Here is a 17,731-nt window from a genome sequence, read left to right on the forward strand (position 1 = left end):
AGAAGACATTAAGTGAGCTCTGAACAGCAGGAAGAAAAAAAAACAATTTTAACTTCTAAAACTTGCCAATATTAAATATCAAATGAAAATGCATCAATGTGAAACAGAAAAGCTCTCAGGGATCATTATGCAAGCAATCAGAATAACCAGTTCCACCTAAAACCACAAATCTAGTGCTTCTACAGTTTAAAGGAAAAGCACATTCTCATCACAGTGTATTTTAGACCCAAAGTTTTATGTACACAGTGTGAAGACAATATAAACAACTAGATTTTAACACAGAGTCCCTTTACATTACAGGGCCAAAAGATGAGGTCATAATGCAGGACCCACCATAGCTGATATTGTACTTTAATGGTGCACATTTCAGGGATGAAATTTGCAATTAATCAAATTATCTATAAACAATTCACAGTGAAACTGGAGCTTATAGGGAACTTGGCAGTCTGTAGCACTGGGATGGTTGCCTGCTTTGGCCTGTTGGCAATCCAGAGCTGTTTTTTTTGTTTTGTTTTTTGTAGGGATGCACCAATCTGATACACCAGATCTGTATCGGCACCAATATTCACCTTGTTAAGTGGGTTATCAGCCATATGTGACTGATCAACATCAAATATAGTTTCCTTGGCAAGAAATTGCCAAGTTTTTACAAATTTATTTAAGAATATCTGTCAAGTGAGCACAAACTAAACAAATGTAACTAGGTGTTAGGTCATAATTTACTTAATTAAAATTAAATGTTGATGCAGTGCCCCTCTACAAAACAGGGCAACAAGATAAAGTAATAATGCAGGACTCGCTTTAGTTGATATAGCACTTAAGTTGTGCAAATTCCCTATCAAATTTGCAATTAATTAATTTGCCAAGATCAAAGTGACTTTCAGTAAACCTGGATGGGGGCACCTGGAAGTCCTGAGTCAGTTGCCCATTTTTCTTAACTGACTCAAATAGCAACACAATCCCCTGGCATGGTGTGTTACATCAACACTACTTTTGTTATTATTATTAATTGCAAACTGCACATACACTATGAACATTTGCACACTCCCTGTCAATATTTTGTACATTTAATTTCATTGTCTCTGATTTGAATTTTAAACCTGTAGCAGCTCTTCTCACTTAGAATATATTTTACACATTTTTATTGTAAATTATTATTTTAAAAAAACCCTTGTTCTATGTTATTTAGGATTACTTGATGCACCACAACACCAAGGCAAATTCCTAGTATGTGCAAACCTAGTTGGCAATAAACCTGGTTGTGATTCTGAATCTCATGAGGAGGAGCAAATATATCTGTGCAGGCCTCTATTTGATTGCATAATGATATACAAAGAGGCCTCATTTGGGAAGCCCCCTTGGCTATAAACAATATATCATGCAATCCTATTTTAAGAATGCAGCCTAAATAAACATCCGTGTTCAGTGTTCTCAATCTGACACAGTCTTTACAACAAAAAGATCAGAAAGGCGGGGTTACTGTATTGCACTATACTGCATTAATACTCACGTTAACGTGGCCACATGTTTTCAGTGTGTTTACATCAGTGTAGCTCACAGGGCCATCTGAAGTGTCCAGTGCGGCTCTCTCACACCTCTGCAGCCTTCTTCTGTCTCCTCTCACGACCCGTCCGCTGCACCCACAATTCCCCGCGCCAGGACAAGATGGAAGAAAGCAGCGACCGCCGGAGAACAATGTTTTGGCAATAAAAAAAAACCCAAAAGCGGCGACTACGAAGGGATTATAGGCACGTTTGAAACCAACTGCGGTCATGTGTAGGTGAGTGGGAGACAAAATGAGCTTTTATTCGATGCAAAGGTTGTGTTTTTTGTCGAGATATACGCGGCGGAGTTGTGTGTCTGGGCGCAAACGGGGGAGATGCGGTGAAAGCCAGCATCATTGTTTCTGTTGCATGGGCCGTAATGCGGGTTTTCAGTCGGGGGCTAGCAGCTAACTAGCTAGCTCATGGCAGCTTGATTGTTATGAACACAGCTGCCTCACAAAGCTCGCAGTTTTTATTTAGCTCAAGTCCACATTTACCGCGGCCGTCGAGGAGTGTTTCGCTAGATTAATGTACCGGTAAGCATTATCCGCTTGTAATTACAGCTAAAGTTAGCTATCAATAAATAGCGCCAGCGTCGCTCGCAGCCAGACAGATTTGATTTCACGGGCGTCATCAAAGCGTTGGGAACCGGAGAATGGAGCAATCCGTGCTGCTGACCTGGTTTTAAAGCAAACTTGCTGTTTAATTTCACCTTCTCGACTGTTATTATTATCCACCAGACACTGGTTCATGTTATTTGATGTTGAGAGGTAACCCCCCCGCCCGTCCCTCCTCATATTAAAAGCGTTTCAAGAGTCACCATATGCGTTAATAGCATCCAAACAAGGATCCTGTTTCAGCGTTAGCTAGCCTGATAGCACCACTATGTAACAGCCTAAAACGGCACGTTACTTTGCTTATATCGGATCGGAATTTAATGTATTTACTTTAAATGCGGTTTATTTCAGACCATATCGCTTTGAATGTTGGTGCAACTTTATTTGAATGGGCGATTTTGGTTTGTAGGGCGTCGTAGCCGATTGTTTTGATTGAGGACCTCAAGATGCGTTGATTGTGTCTCATTGTGGCTAGCTAACTATGCTAACTAGCTGGCTAACTATTATGCATCACAAAAGCTCATCCGCTTTCTGGTGAACTGAGTGTCGCGTAGCCAAATGGTCGGCTGGTCTAGATTAAACAATAAATCCTCACTCCATTTGTTTTCTGTGCTTGTTTCGACAAAACTCCCCGCTTACTCACCCAGCTGCCTAAAACGAGTGAAATGTCCAGCTGGATTTGACCTAAATATCGTTTGTTTTAGGCAAGTGTACTGAACCGACTAATTTGCCAGTATTGCGACCAATGCCGCCAGCTTTTGCGTTCATGTTGGGTTATTAGCCGTATAAAGATGGCAAGTGGTGTTGTCCAGCTTGCATCAAAGTGCTAAAACAATAGAGATGTCTGTCTACAAGCTATTAATCTACTGCACAGATTTTGGCTACAGTCCAAGTCACATGTGGAACAATACGAGATGTGGATGAAATATTTCAGAGGCAACCTTTGATGTTTTTTTGGCCCCCTTGAAGTCACAGAAACGTGGTTTTTTTATTGAGTGCTGTTTTTAACTTTAGAGCCACTTAATAAAACCCTCATTCAACATAGATCACAGATGTTATTCATCCCTAATGCATGTCTCTCTAAAGCTTTTTATCCAGATTTTTAAACTTAACAATACATAGTCATTGATATAAAAATATTGTCTATAAATTCATATTGACTGCATTAATTCATCTTATATTAAAACTATGTTTGATGGCTGGTGTAGACAAAACTGCGTACTTTCACATTCAAGCTTAGATGGCTGTCCTCACTAGTCGCATTGATTGTTGTAGTGTTTAAGCTTTGGCAGATTACTGAAGTAAGCTGTGATGATATAACTTAAATAAAGACTTGGAATGACCAGTAATTGTCTTGATTTTGTCAGTAATGTTTACAGTATATCGAGTGTTTCCATATTATCCCTCCTTCTAATGTTAAAGTCCTGATACATAACCCACAATATAAACAGTATTTATTCATTTCGCTGTTCAGTTTTTCAATATGCACACAGTTGTATTTCACAAAGTTGCAGCCAAGCGAGGGATTTATTTTAATTTAGATTTTTGTCATGGCAAATATTTTCTCAGTATAAATTAAGTGTATTTTAAGGCTTCCAGCTACTGTACACAGTGCTTCCGTTAGGTAAAGCCCAATAAATCCAATTAAGTAATTAATGGGCCACTGAGAGGAAATTCAAAAGAACATTGTACTGTGTACTGTACACAGTACACACAGTGAGGGCTTTGTAGCTGACTAAATTTACTTAACTGCTAAGACTTGTCAGAGATAAGATGCTATAAAGACAGTATGCCAATTATGTTGGATTGCAACTTATTTCTTCATGTCTGTAATTATCTATATTTAACATGACATTTTCTGTCTGTCCTTTTTTTCAGGATATTCTTCTCCTGCATTCCTCTTTAGATTTATTGCCCTCCTTCTCCCCTGCACACAGCAAAACCACCACCATGAGTATTATTCAAGACAAATTAGGCAATGAGTTTTTGCGCAACGGTGGCATGGACCCCAATTTTGCACCAGGTATGCTTATGTTCAGCCACCTGCCGCCAGTCACCAGCTTTACACGGCTGGCCTCCCAGTCTGTTATGGGCGAGCTTCCCCAGGAGATGATCCTGAAGAAAGAACGTGACTCGCCCCCAGAACACCAGGGCACAACTGCTGCGAACACTGGGGGCTTCCTCCACAGCATGGGCATTAAGCAGGAGCGGCTAAGCGAGCTGGATTACCGAATGCCCCTCTATGGCGGAGGTGGAGGAGTAGGGGTGAACTGTGCTGGAGGGGGCGCGGGGAAGAGTGGCACTGACATGCCGGACATGTCTTTCGGCAACCACCACCAAAATCACCAGAACATGCTCCTGCATGATCTCAGCCTCAGCAACGTCCGTTCCCTTGGTGAACCGGTGAGTTGGGGTTGTGGTTCTGAATATTGTTTCAAGTGATATATTGTTCCCATTTTGTTGAACCTCACATATTCCTTTGTCTTTGGGCGTAGTTTTCTCCCTTACCGCATTGACAGGAATTGTAATGTACAAGCTTTTATTTAAGTCACCTTCTACTCTGCCTTTGTCTGCCATCTATAGACTGTGGTATATTTAATTTGTTGTTTGTCTTCAGATGTCTGGAAGATCGGGTAAAGAGCCAAAAGAGTCCTCAGGTAGAAGAGGGCGTAGGAGCAATGGAGATGGACAGGGAGGCAAAGCCAGAAGGAAACGCAACGATGCTGCAAAGGTTAATCATAAGTTTCCTCATATCCATCATTATATCAGAAAATTATCTCTAACTTTGGGCTGATGTGTTGTTTTGATGAAAAATATCTCATGCCTTTTGTGCCCACAGCCATTGAATTAAGTTTGAACAATTCTATCATGTGGACAAGTCAACAGAACTTCAGCGTTTTGTAGGACCAGCTCCAACTGCTTGTACTCATTGTTTTATTCTTATAGGCCATGATGTTGGATGCAGATGGAGCCTGCCTGTCCCCCAACTCAAAACCACATATCTGTGAGCACTGTAATGCTGCCTTCCGCAGCTCCTACCACTTGCGCCGACATGTGCTCATACACACAGGTGAGAGACTTTCACTGCTTGTTTGTGCTTTACCTTTTCCTAAAGACTGTCAGTATTTTCTCAAAATTAAGTTTGAATACAGTTCAGGTCAAACAGTTTGTCACTGGCTTCAATCTTTGACATAACCATTGATCAAGCTCAGCAAACTCCTTACTTATCTGCGATGAGAGGTTGAGAAGCAGTTTTAGATCCACATGTCAACTACTCCATTTATCAGACGCACCATTGTTCACTTTGTGATCAGAGCTTGTATGCTGACAAAAATGTAAAATGCACACAAGACATGTAAGATCAGAAACAGCAGATATAGCTAAAGAAGGCACTATCTGCTCCCTTTCTCTACTGTACATCACAGAAGTTTGTGTAAGACAGTTTGATAAAATATACAGCCCAAGGCTACGTTACCAAGGCTTGAGAAAGGAAATGTAAAACATGATTTACCATTAATGAACATAACACTTCTCAGAACAAAATACATTTCAGACATTGAATAGCTGCACTCTTCACTACACTTACTAATCTCTCCTTCACCACGAGTGCTTGAGACCTTATTTAAAAACCAGACAATCTCTAATGCCAGAAATGACTCAATGATTACTCATGTGTTTCTGGATGTCTTAGTCATTCTCATTGCTGGGAACTCATCACTAGACTCTTTGAACTTGAACTCATGAATGATTTAAAGGAAAACAACCTGGGTTTCTTTAAGTCATTTCCCTGGTTTGGTCCTTATTTCTTCCATAACTTTATCTGACAGAAAGTCTTGTAATCTTGTTTATAATCACTAAAGCTGTAATTTATTAATTGTATGTATATCAGTCAGTCAGAACCCTCAAATATTGGTGTATCACAATTTAGACATGGGAGATACGCTGTGCTGGTGTTAAATATTTTTCTGTAAATGGGCCCTGTCCTCAGGGGTTAAAGTTCACAGGCACCATGCATGATTTTCAATCATATAGCAGTTTTAAATTCATATAATGCTTAATTCAATACATTATACACATTTCCTCCTGGACAATTTTTCAGTCTTAAAAATCTCTTCTTGCTTTAATTCCTGTGTCTTGTTCTAAATACACAGTTCACAGTTGCTTTAACATCTCTGTTAATAAATTGTGAGTGTGAAGAGTAGACTGTTCAGTATGTCAGTCATAGGTCATACTTTGCTTTGTATTCAGTGGACCAGGTGTGATAAAACACCACAGGTTCATTGTTATTGTTACCATATGGTGAACACAATTACATGATAGGATGAGTGATAATTAATGTGGTGAGCGGATGGTTGTATATTCTTGATCGCACAGGTGAGAGGCCTTTCCGGTGCAGTCAGTGTAACATGAGCTTCATTCAGAAGTACCTGCTCCAGCGGCATGAGAAGATCCACAGCGGTGAGTTTCTGTGCTTAGGATGTTTAGAGTATCTTTTCACAAACATGGCAACTGGAATTGGAAAATGATAAAACTGAGAATATCACTCACAAAATATATGCCTTGATTAAATTTTTGGGTGGGATATTAAGTATTGTTCATATTATTGTTTTTGAATATTGAACAATGAATGTTTTTGAAATTCCAGGCAGCGGATTTTTATTTCCTCCAAATTGGATGTGGAGTTTACTGTAGTGTTTTGGAATGAATGCTTTCCCTTTTCATCAGTATCAGTTTATGGATAGAATTTTGTCAGAGTGACACAAGTCCTAACATTATCACCACTGTCTTTTGCAGGGGAGAAGCCTTTTAGCTGTGACCAGTGTAACATGCGCTTTATCCAGAAGTACCATATGGAGCGGCACAAAAGGACACACAGCGGCGAGAAGCCATATCGCTGCGATACATGCCAACAAGTAGGCAACATGTAGTCTTTTTTACTAAGTATCTTACCAGGCATTTGCCCTTATTTTTATGTATTTTTCCTCTTAGATGTTTTCTTCTAATGCTTTGATGGTGTCATTCTGTACTTTACTCATTTAAATCCCTTTATAGAGCTATGTCCCAATACAGTCAATTTTTTGTAATTAAAATGAAAAAATAGAGAATTTCAGTCAACTGCTCACATTTCAGTGTGGAAACTAATCTTGTGTTTCTCTCCTTTTTTGCCCACTTTTAGTTTTTCTCAAGAACAGACCGGTTACTGAAGCACAAACGGACTTGTGGAGAAGCCATAAAGAAGGGCCTGGACCCAAACATGCTGGAGCTCAGCGAAGCAGAGCTAGGCCAGGGCAGCTATTCACTCACTCAGGGAAACTCTACCACCTCCGGACGCAAGAGGGCCAAGTCCAAAAATGGTGAGGGCGGTGAGCGCAAGAGGAAGAAGAATGCCTCAGCATCAGTGGCAGCAGCCTCGTCCTCTGGGGGAATGGCCCGTGACCTGGGCCTGCAGGACTTCAGCATGGAGCATCCCTCAGGCTCTGGCCCCACCATGCAGGGACGTACTCCCAAATTGGTCTTTAAAAAAGCTGGCCGCAAGGGCCTGGACAAGGGCCTTCTCTCTCTGGAAGACAGTGCTGACGGACAAAAACTGTTGGGCCAGAAAGCTGGCTCCATGGATCATGTGGAAAGTTCTGGCCTTGACAACATGGGTCTACTCCAGGTAGCTGGGGGCAACAAGCAGGGGCCCACCACCAGCAGCAACTACGATGATGCAATGCAGTTTGTGAAAAAGCGGCGCTACCTCCATGCAGTTAACAATGACTATGGAGCCAGCTCACTGCACATGGCATCCCAGGGAAGTAGTGTAATCCAGGGCTCCCTGGGGCCCGAACCCACGCTGGCAATGCTGGACTCCTCGCCTTTGGAACTCAAGCACGACAAGTCTGGCATTCCAGATGAAGTACTGCAAAGCCTGCTGGACCATTATAGCCATAAGCCAGAGGGGACACACCATCATGATGTGACTTTTGACCTGTCAGACCACCCACACCATGTGGACCTCCAGCCAGCAGCCCCTGTTACCCCTGAGTTGGAGGACGATTCACCCAATGGTGGTGATAAGACAGCTGTGATGAGCGAGTACTCAAAGTTCCTCCTGCAGGCCCTGGAGCGCACCAGCCATAGTGGACCCTTCCCCAGCCTTGGTCCAACAGGGCCTTTCCCACTCCTGTCCAGCAGCTCCAGTCCCACAGGGCCCCTGTTCTCTGACAAACATGGGTACACCACATCTCCACTGGATTGTGGCTACCCGCCTGCTGTCTCCTCCCCGCTGCCCATCGCCGCCCCTTCGTCGACTTCCTCATCGTCCTCCTCCAAATCCCACTATGGCATGCTCGTCGGCTCCCCCTCCCAGGCAGGCTACCACCTCACCTTGGAATCTACTAGCCACCAGCAGCTGACTCCATCTCAGGAACTGACCGAGCAGTTGGAGAAGCAGCACTCCCCCGGAGCCTTCAACCTACCTCCCCAGGACCTGACTGCCTCGGCAGAAGGCCCCAAGGGGCAGCAGCCCAAGGCTGGAGGGAGCACTGCGCCCACCAACGGTTCCAGCTACCCAGACCTGTCCCCACTGAACCCCCCTAAAGAACCCACGTACCAGATCGAGAACTTCGCCCAGGCCTTTGGCTCCCAGTTCAAGTCAGGGCGCCGGACCCCTCTGAGCTATGGCAGTGATCCTGGGGCAGAGGTCAACCACCGAATACGGACTCCAGTGTCAGAATTCTCAGGGTATACCAGTTTGTTAGCTGACGTCAGTGAGCCAGTGAGTACAGGATCAAAAACCCCGACAAGCCAAAGTTTCAGATAAGGGTCAAACGAGGTGAATCCAGTAGGGGGCTGTTCTGTTACTGTCCATACGGTCCCTATACCCATCCTAATTTTGTTCTTGTAGCAAAGTTTTGTTTTTTAAACACTGCCATTAAATGTTAATACAAAATGACCAGGGAGGGTCTTCCATGGCCTCAAATGCAATTTTTTTTAAATATTCTCATTTTTATTATGTATTTAGTCGCTTAATTTTTGTTTAAAAGTAGTGATTTTGATATGAACGTAAACCGTAGATTTAAATGTAATTTAAAACATTTAGAGGGTAGCTATAAACTTGCTTGATTTTTTTTTTTTTTTTTTTCTTCTTCTGAACCCTTGTGTTTTACCAATCATCATACCATTGTAAAGTAATAATGAATAATGTTGATAATTTCAATAATAACATTTGTGGCAGGGAAAGGCCCAGAATTCAAATGGCAAAAAAGTATATATTGTCTGTTACAAGAAACGTATTAACTCAGGAAATAGGCAAAATTGTGTAATAAGACTTTGTATTATGAGATGCAATTAGCACAGTTTTTACAGGTGTACTTTGAAACTACAAAGCTTTGATTTTGTTTTTGTGTTTTTTTTTGTTTTTTTTTAACTTGTCAGAACAACAAATTACAATACATGATGTTTGGTTTCTACTGCGTGTAGCTTTGTCGAGATTATGGTACTGTTGCGTCAACGTGAAGACATCCACATTTCTTTAAAGAGCCACATGTGTACACGAGGTAGTATGAACTGTAGTGGAGTTTAGCCCATGGTGCGCACACAGCATGTTTTGAAGAGAAGAGGATGTTTGAACATACCTGACTGTTGTTTTTGCAGGAATACAGTGTCAGTTGATGGAGCCTGTCTAACAATGCACTCCTCTGTTTGAGCCCTCCAGTGGCCATTAGGAAAGACACACAGCTTCGACAAAATTCTACTCAAACATAACTGCGTATTGCAGTCATTGCTGTCTCAGAATGCAACGGACACCAATCCTTGATCTTTTCATCATGCTGTTCATCATTTTTTTAAAAAAACAAGTCACCACTTTTCAACTCCACTCCTTGCTGTTCCTTTTTTTTGTCAATGGAATCAAACAAGCACTTTTTTAAACAAATCATCATTGGAAACAACAACAACAACAACAACCCATTCAATTTGCATATGTGATAAGTGATTATTATGCTAATGATTATTAATTTTAAGAGGAGAAAACTGTGAACGGGGGTTGGGAGGGAGGGAGGGAGGGTTGAGTGGGAGGGAGGGGAGGGAAGGGAGGGTTGGATTATTGTTTAATGGGGTTTGATAGGGATTGACTAGGCATGACCATGGGCATTTAAATGTATTTTGTTGCTTTTTCTTAAGGGTAGAAGAGACTGGGGGGGGCGGGGGGGATTTTTTTTTCTTTTTTTTTTTTCTTACGGTTTGTCGGGTGATGTTGTAAAAAGATGATTTGCCATAATTTTGTTATACAATATTTTGAGAGTACCTCTTTGTATTTAAGTGTTTTGAGAGACGGGCTGACATGCTGGAACCCTTATATCTTTAAACCCACGGGTATGTTTGATGCATACCTGAACCCTTTTATTTATTCTCCACTAGCCACAACAAAACTCAGTAGCAGATATTTTTCGGCAAGTAATCACCGGACCTACACCCCTACTCCCATCCCCTCTGGTTTTTTTAATTATTTTTTTAACCCCCACCATTTTAGCAATTGCAAGGAACTGCATCAGTAATACAGCTAAGAAACAGAAAAGTTAAGTTATACAAACTTCCCCCTCCCCAAAATGCAGCCCTGCACTCACAAGAATAAACAATGGCCTTCTTTGTCTTCCGTGGCTAAAGCCATTCTATCCCGGCAGCCAGGGTTGATATTTAATTTAGTTGATTTCCTGTGAGCCGTACCCCCCCTTTCCTTTTCCTATGTCTGTGAGCTCCACAGCCAAGAGACTTTGAAGCTGCTCAGATCACAGGGAACAAAGACTGACTGACCAGCCACTTCACTCCAAACACACACTATGCTTTTAAAGGAGAGAAAAAGAGTGGGTGAGAGATGGAGAGAAAAAAGAAAAAAAGACAATAAGATTGACCTAAATATACCTCATATCACTAAAGCGTAAGAAAGCAGGGACACGCGTTTCATGTATGTAGTGGAAATATTTGTAGTATAGGTTCGACATATTGTATAATCATTTAACACTGCCTGTGTTTACAGTTATAGAGCAAGTGACTCGTCAAAATGCAAATGTCTTTTTTTTTTTTTTTTCTGTAAAAACATCCACGCCAAGCAGTGTTGCATTCTAGATGCCTCATAGAACATTCATTTTTCTCATGTTATATCCCTTATTTTTGTTACTTGCCATAATGTGTTTTGATATGATCTCTAGAAGGATATTGTTTACAAAAATGTACAAAAACACTAAAAATGTGTGTTCTCAATTTTTTTTGAGTTTTTCTCCAGTATGCATGATAAAGACATTTTTGTATGGCTTTTTTTTCTGTCACCTCAATACCAAATTTTGTAGCAGAAGCCTCCCCATTCCTTTGTCTTATTTGTTCTAGACCCCCTTGTGATATGATTTCCCAGGCTATACCTGTTATTGAGATGATGAACGGATTAGAGAAGCCAATAAAAACTTTTTGTTACAAAAAAGTACATGGTGTGTGATTGTCTCTCAAAAGCACTAAAAATCTGAGATTCCCCAATACTAAAATATACTTCTCTAGGTCTGATATTGGCGTAACCTAATATTTAAGCATTCAATCTGCTACATTACCCAGAAATAAATTCAGTTTGCATTGTTGGCCAAAATTACTGATATATAGTTGAATAAAATCTATTCTAAGTTATAGTTAATATCAGCTATGTTTAATGTCCTGGTAAAGCTAACAGCAGCACACAAAAAGACACCTGTGTGTAGGATTTAGTGGCATCTAGCGGTGAGGTTGCAGGTTGCAACAAACTTAATACCCCCCACTCCCCTTTCAAGCCATGGATGTATAATACATCCATGTTTCAAGCGTGTAGGAGAACCTACAGTGATGGCAAAAAACACAAAAGGCCCTCTTTACCGACAGTGTTTGATTTGTCTGTTCTGGGCTACTGTAGCAACATGGTGGACTCCATTGAAGAGGACCTGCTCCCTATGTAGATAGGCTCATTCTAAGGTAACTAAAACACAACGATTCTTACTTTCAGGTGATAATACACTGATTAAAACATACTTGTGAACATTACACACTGCACTTTTAACATATAAGAAAAATGAAATATGAAGAGAATAATGGATCACAAAACACAAGACAAAAAGGATCATATGGGTTGACAAAATAATAAATAGCAATAAATATACCGTATCTAACATGAACAGAATATTAAAATGCTTGAATACAAACATTTATATGTTCTCACATTAGCAAACTAAATGTGCTGTCGGTCCATATCTGCTACTATTTTAATGTTTTTGTGGGCAAACCGGTAATGGACCAGTTGTTTCCATGACTGCATCGCTTCACGTAACCGGGCGTTACAAGTGACCGATAACAAACATATGCCACTAATTAAAACGATTTTTCAGACGCAGTATTTGCACGTGCGAGATAACCGGACATCACCACAGACTGTATCTATCACGCAAGGCCATGTGCAGAGGTGGAAAGGAAATTCTGCAACAATAAGAGGACGCCAGTCTCCAAGGTAACCAGGTAAGCTAATGCTTCCTCAGGTTATCTTTGTAACCGCATTAAAACACGTCACCAAAAAGCAAAATATTTCAGTGTGGTGACGTTAACATTAACTCGCCCCCTTTCATTTGCGTCCACTTTCAGGCTAAACAAAAGAAACTTGTATCTTCCCTATTTTCAAACTTCATATAGAAATACCCACCAATGAGCGGTGGGTATGTCTATAGGCCTGCTGAGTACCGACGACTGTAAATAACACATAATGTATTTACAATAAAGTAAACAAAACCAGCACTCAGTACTCAGGGCACAAATTAAGCTTCAGCTCTCTTGTTGGGATTCTGACATATTGCCTACACTTTCATATATATGTCATCAAACTGAATTTAACATTGTACCTTGCATTCAACCTCCACTGTTTAGTGTAAATGCACCGCAGTAAAAATTAAATTTCCCTCTGAAATGTTATGGCGCAGAAGTATAAAGTAGCATAAAATGGAAATACTCAAACAAGTGCCTCAAATTTGTACTTATGTACAGTACTTGAGTAAATGTACTGTAGTTGGTTACTTTCCATCACTGTATTTGACAGTGATTGCATCATAGTTTGACAAGTTAATATCGCATTCTGTTGCACAGTATGAGAACACTTTATTTATTTATTTATTTATTTATTTAGCATCTGGTGCCTGTGCATAATTGTATGTTGCAGTTCCAATGCTATTGTGATGTCCATGTCAAATAAAATGAACATAACAAGTGAATAGCAGATGTGTGCAAATCCTGATTTAACAGGCTTTTAATACTCAAACAAATTGTATATTTTATGCAGTTGAAGCTTTCATTTCCATAGAAATGAAAGACGCTGGATAACACTAACTCGCATGTCTACAGAGGGTGCACTTTGCTCTGACTGTCAGTAAATCCTTTTTACAATCAGTTACGTTTTCCTCACAGTCAGGTGAATCATCCTATCGTTACAACATCCCTGCTGCCACAGGATGGAGCTGTTTTCCACCAAGTAACTCAGGATCCGAATCCAGAGACTGAGCCCAAACATCACTATCTAGATCACTTATACACACCCTGTAACTACATTCTTTCCCTAAACTTAACCACACATTAGTTGCCATGCAGAGATACTGTAGAGAGTGAGAATGTTAAAATCATTCTTATTGATCGTAATCAGGGAGCCCCATGCTGAAGTTTTTGTCTGGCAGTAGGTTGGGTTATAAAGCACCAATAGCACACATATCCAGCAATGTTTTAGTCAGTAATAAGAATTAATGCAAATTGGTAGAGGAGCTGCAACGATTAATTGATTAGTCGATCGACAGAATGTTAATCGTCAATTATTTTGATAATCGAATAATCATTTTAAACATTTTTTGAACAAAAATGACAAACATTTGATGGTTCCAGCTTCTCAAATGTAATGATTTGATACTTTACCTTGTGGTACATGATAGTAAACTGAATAGCTTTGGGTTTTTTATTAATTTATAGACAAAAAGATTAATCAATCATTTGAGAAAATAATCAACAGATGAATTGATAATGAAAATAATTGTAAGTTGCAGCTCTGTCTTGATTTCAATAACGTTTATTATTTAACTGCTCCAACCATAGATGATGACACATTGGTAGTTAATCAACAGCATGGTATTATGATATAGTGGGCTGACAAATTCAAGGACAAAGGGAATTAATTAGCAGAGAACACGTGCAGGGTATCAGGGCTCACTGAATGGCTTGATGAGTATATAAAAATTATTTTACTACTTTACATGGCCTTCTCAACTCCACTGAACATCTTTGGGAGATTCTGGTAAGGCAGTAGTCTCCAAACAAATCATTAAACATCAAGTAAGGGACTTCACCACTGCTCATTGCCAAGGAGCACTGAAGCTAATCTGGAGACTCATGGTGACCCATCACCTTACTGTTTTAATAATTAATTTGTCCCCCATCTTTATATATAATGGGTTTGAATGCATGAACTATGACAATGATGAAAATTGGTTTTGTAAAAATATTCTTTTCTATGTAGTGGCATATGTAGTCTCTTCTTGCAGAAGCCTCAAGGAAGGACAGAGTCAAGGGTCTTCAGGGGAATCACTGGCACTTAACTATGCTGGTATCTATGTGTCTCCCTCCCCTCCATGATCGTCATTCAGTCTAATCATGGTCACAGTCATGTGAAGAGCTCATTGCCGGGAACAGCAGGTTGGGTGGGGTTAAGGATGGCCATAACTGTAAGTGACTTTGGACTTAAAGTTAGTAAAAGGACACGGAGGCAGTTATTGCTCTGTAATCGCACCTTTGTTGACACACCTCATAGCAACATGTTCATAAAACCCTCCTTTGAAAAAACAGCTGAGGACTAATTGTCTTCATTTGCAGGAATGGAATATTTATTTTGAAACAAACTTTGACCCAAATGTAAAAAACAAGGTGATAATAAGTTGAACCCTAGTTCAAAAGTTAAAAATGAACTTTTAGAGAAATCGTCTTCTCTCATATTTATATAATTTTCTTGTCTTGAGAAACAGGACATTTTGATATTTTGACATGTCATGGTAGGAAAAGAAGATAAGTAATAACATTAACAATGACTCCCAGTGTGGCAGTGAGCCAGCATGTACGATACCAGGACCCTGAAACCAAAGAGGCTAAATGGCATTCAGCCAACATTCTTTTTATTATTCACACACGTGCTTTTCCTACAATGACATGTCAAAATGTTTTCCGTGAAAGGGGCCTATTCATGTTTTTCCCCATTATTACATCTGATTGTGTTTATTTATTAATTAATTATATGTACTGTATATTTATGTATATTATAATATGGGAAATTCGGTCCTAATTTACGATATTATTGGATACCACAAGCTTGATTTTGTTGATAGTTGTGGGAAAAGTAAGGAGTTTCATGTGTATATATATTAAATAGATTTTGTGGGTTTTCATCCTATGACAATTGAAGGCAAGGCAAGGCAAGTTTATTTGTATAACACATTTCAACAACAAGGCAGTGCTTTACATAGAGCATAAAAAGCATCAAAACAATATAAAAGCAACACAAGTAAAAAGACATATAAAACAATTTAAAAGTGTTAAATTTGGAAATAAAAAGAAGCGAAAAGGGAATAAGACCGATAAAACAAGAGAATAAAAGTTACAGTGCAGTGTAAAATATTAACCCTCAAATTTGGTTTAATAAAAGGCAGCGGCAAACAGAAAAGTCTTCAGCTGCGATTTAAAAGAACTGAGAGTTGCAGCAGATCTACAATTTTCTGGGAATTTGTCCCAGATATGTGGAGCATAAAAACTGAATGCTGCTTCTCCATGTTGAGTTTTTACTCTGGGCACAGAAAGCAGACTTGTCCCAGATGACCTGAGAGGTCTGGATGGTTCATAATGTAGCAGCAGATCAGAAATGTATTTCGGCCCTAAACCATTCAGTGCTTTATAAACCATCAGCAGTATTTTAAAATCAATTCTTTGACAGACAGGAAGCCAGTGTAAAGATCTGAGAACTGGAGTTATATGATCCACTTTCTTGGTCTTAGTGAGGACTCAAGCAGCAGTGTTCTGAATCAGCTTCAGCTGTCTGATCGATTTTTTAGGGAGACCTGTGAAGACAGCGTTACAGTAGTCAAGTCTACTGAAGATAAATGCATGGACAAGTTTTTCCAAATCCGGCTGAGACATAAGTCCTTTAATTTTTGATATATTCTTCAGGTGATAGTAGGCTGACTTTGTAATTGTCTTCATGTGACTGTTGAAATTCAGGTCTGAGTCCATGACTACACCAAGATTTCTGGCTTGGTTTGTAGTTTTTAACATTGTCGATTGAAGCTGATCGCTGACTTTTAAACGTTCTTCCTTGGCTCCAAAAACAATTACTTCAGTTTTGTCTTTGTTTAATTGAAGAAAATTCTGGCACATCCAATCATTGATTTGTTCAATGCACTTACTCAGTGCTTGTATTGGACCATAGTCCCCCGGTGATATGGTTATGTAAATGTTTATGAAAAGAACAAAAAACTTTAATAGCACCAAAATAATTGATTATTGAAGTTTTTATCTAGTCTGTGTATTAAGGGAACTGTCAGTCCATTAGAGATGTTTAAAGAAAGATATGTTTTCAGTGGTCAGATATGCCTGCGTAGTGTGGATGAATCCTCAAATTCTAATCTACATAAAGCATTAGTTATTTTGGTCTTTCTTACCAATCATGGAAACTGGCATTCGAACTATTTGACCTTTAGTTAAAACGTACCAGTTTTAATCTTAAAGTTATTTCTGTCATTTTTCAGCCAACACCCATGATGACACTGAAGTGGTGTAAGAGTTGTGTCATGTGTTAATTCAGATATGTAACTGGGATCAAAGTCAACTTGGAGATAATATAATTTTATGGGTGGTGAATGCATGATAGCGCAGATCATACTAAACTTGAAAAGAATTTAAAAATACACACTTCATCCTTACATTCTTAAGGTGACAATTTAAAACAAACAGATATTTCCAGTGCTCCAACTTTTACGTCATGGTTTTGTCAACGTCTTCTTCATTTAGCTGTTTAACTTTACACAAAGATCGCATTATCTTACATCTTATGACGTCTTTGAATCAAAGGTCACATTGTGCTTCGTCCTACCTCAACTTATTTGGTTCCTAGTTTCCGATAACAATGTTGTTAGTGGGTTGAACCACTTTTAAAGCAACATTTCTACTCTTTTTTTGTCAGAAATAGTATTAAGCTTTCTATCTAGGGTTGTGTGGACACAGGCATGTTTTAACCTGGCTTGTTATGAAATCATGTTTGCAGAAGTTGTGTCAGGGTTAAATGATGACTGTTATAAATTCATAAAATGACTGGCAAAGAATGTAATCTTTGTCTCCTCTGTTCATTACAACCCCTGTCAGTAACTTATAAAGTCTGAAGCTGAGATGTACATCAGAAATTGTGCTTTGAAAAATTGTATTTACTCAGAAAGGTGAACATTGTCATTAGCACTAATGACAAATGCGGCATGAATATTAGAGCCAGTAGACATATTTTTAATTTCATTA

At 39.6% G+C, this 17,731-nt stretch overlaps 1 protein-coding gene across 1 annotated transcript; it reads left to right on the forward strand.

The window, feature by feature from the left end:
• The first annotated feature begins 1,643 nt into the window (after positions 1-1,643).
• Positions 1,644-10,184, forward strand: znf281b (zinc finger protein 281b). The gene is made up of 7 exons (XM_067576121.1): positions 1,644-1,780; positions 4,040-4,564; positions 4,779-4,892; positions 5,108-5,231; positions 6,536-6,619; positions 6,956-7,074; positions 7,338-10,184. The coding sequence occupies exons 2-7, from the start codon at positions 4,112-4,114 to the stop codon at positions 8,964-8,966; spliced, it is 2,523 nt and encodes an 840-aa protein (XP_067432222.1). The 5' UTR covers positions 1,644-1,780; positions 4,040-4,111; the 3' UTR covers positions 8,967-10,184.
• Positions 10,185-17,731: the final 7,547 nt, after the last annotated feature.

Source organism: Thunnus thynnus, chromosome 20 (assembly GCF_963924715.1).
Source record: "Thunnus thynnus chromosome 20, fThuThy2.1, whole genome shotgun sequence".
NCBI classification, from domain to species: Eukaryota; Metazoa; Chordata; class Actinopteri; order Scombriformes; family Scombridae; genus Thunnus; species Thunnus thynnus.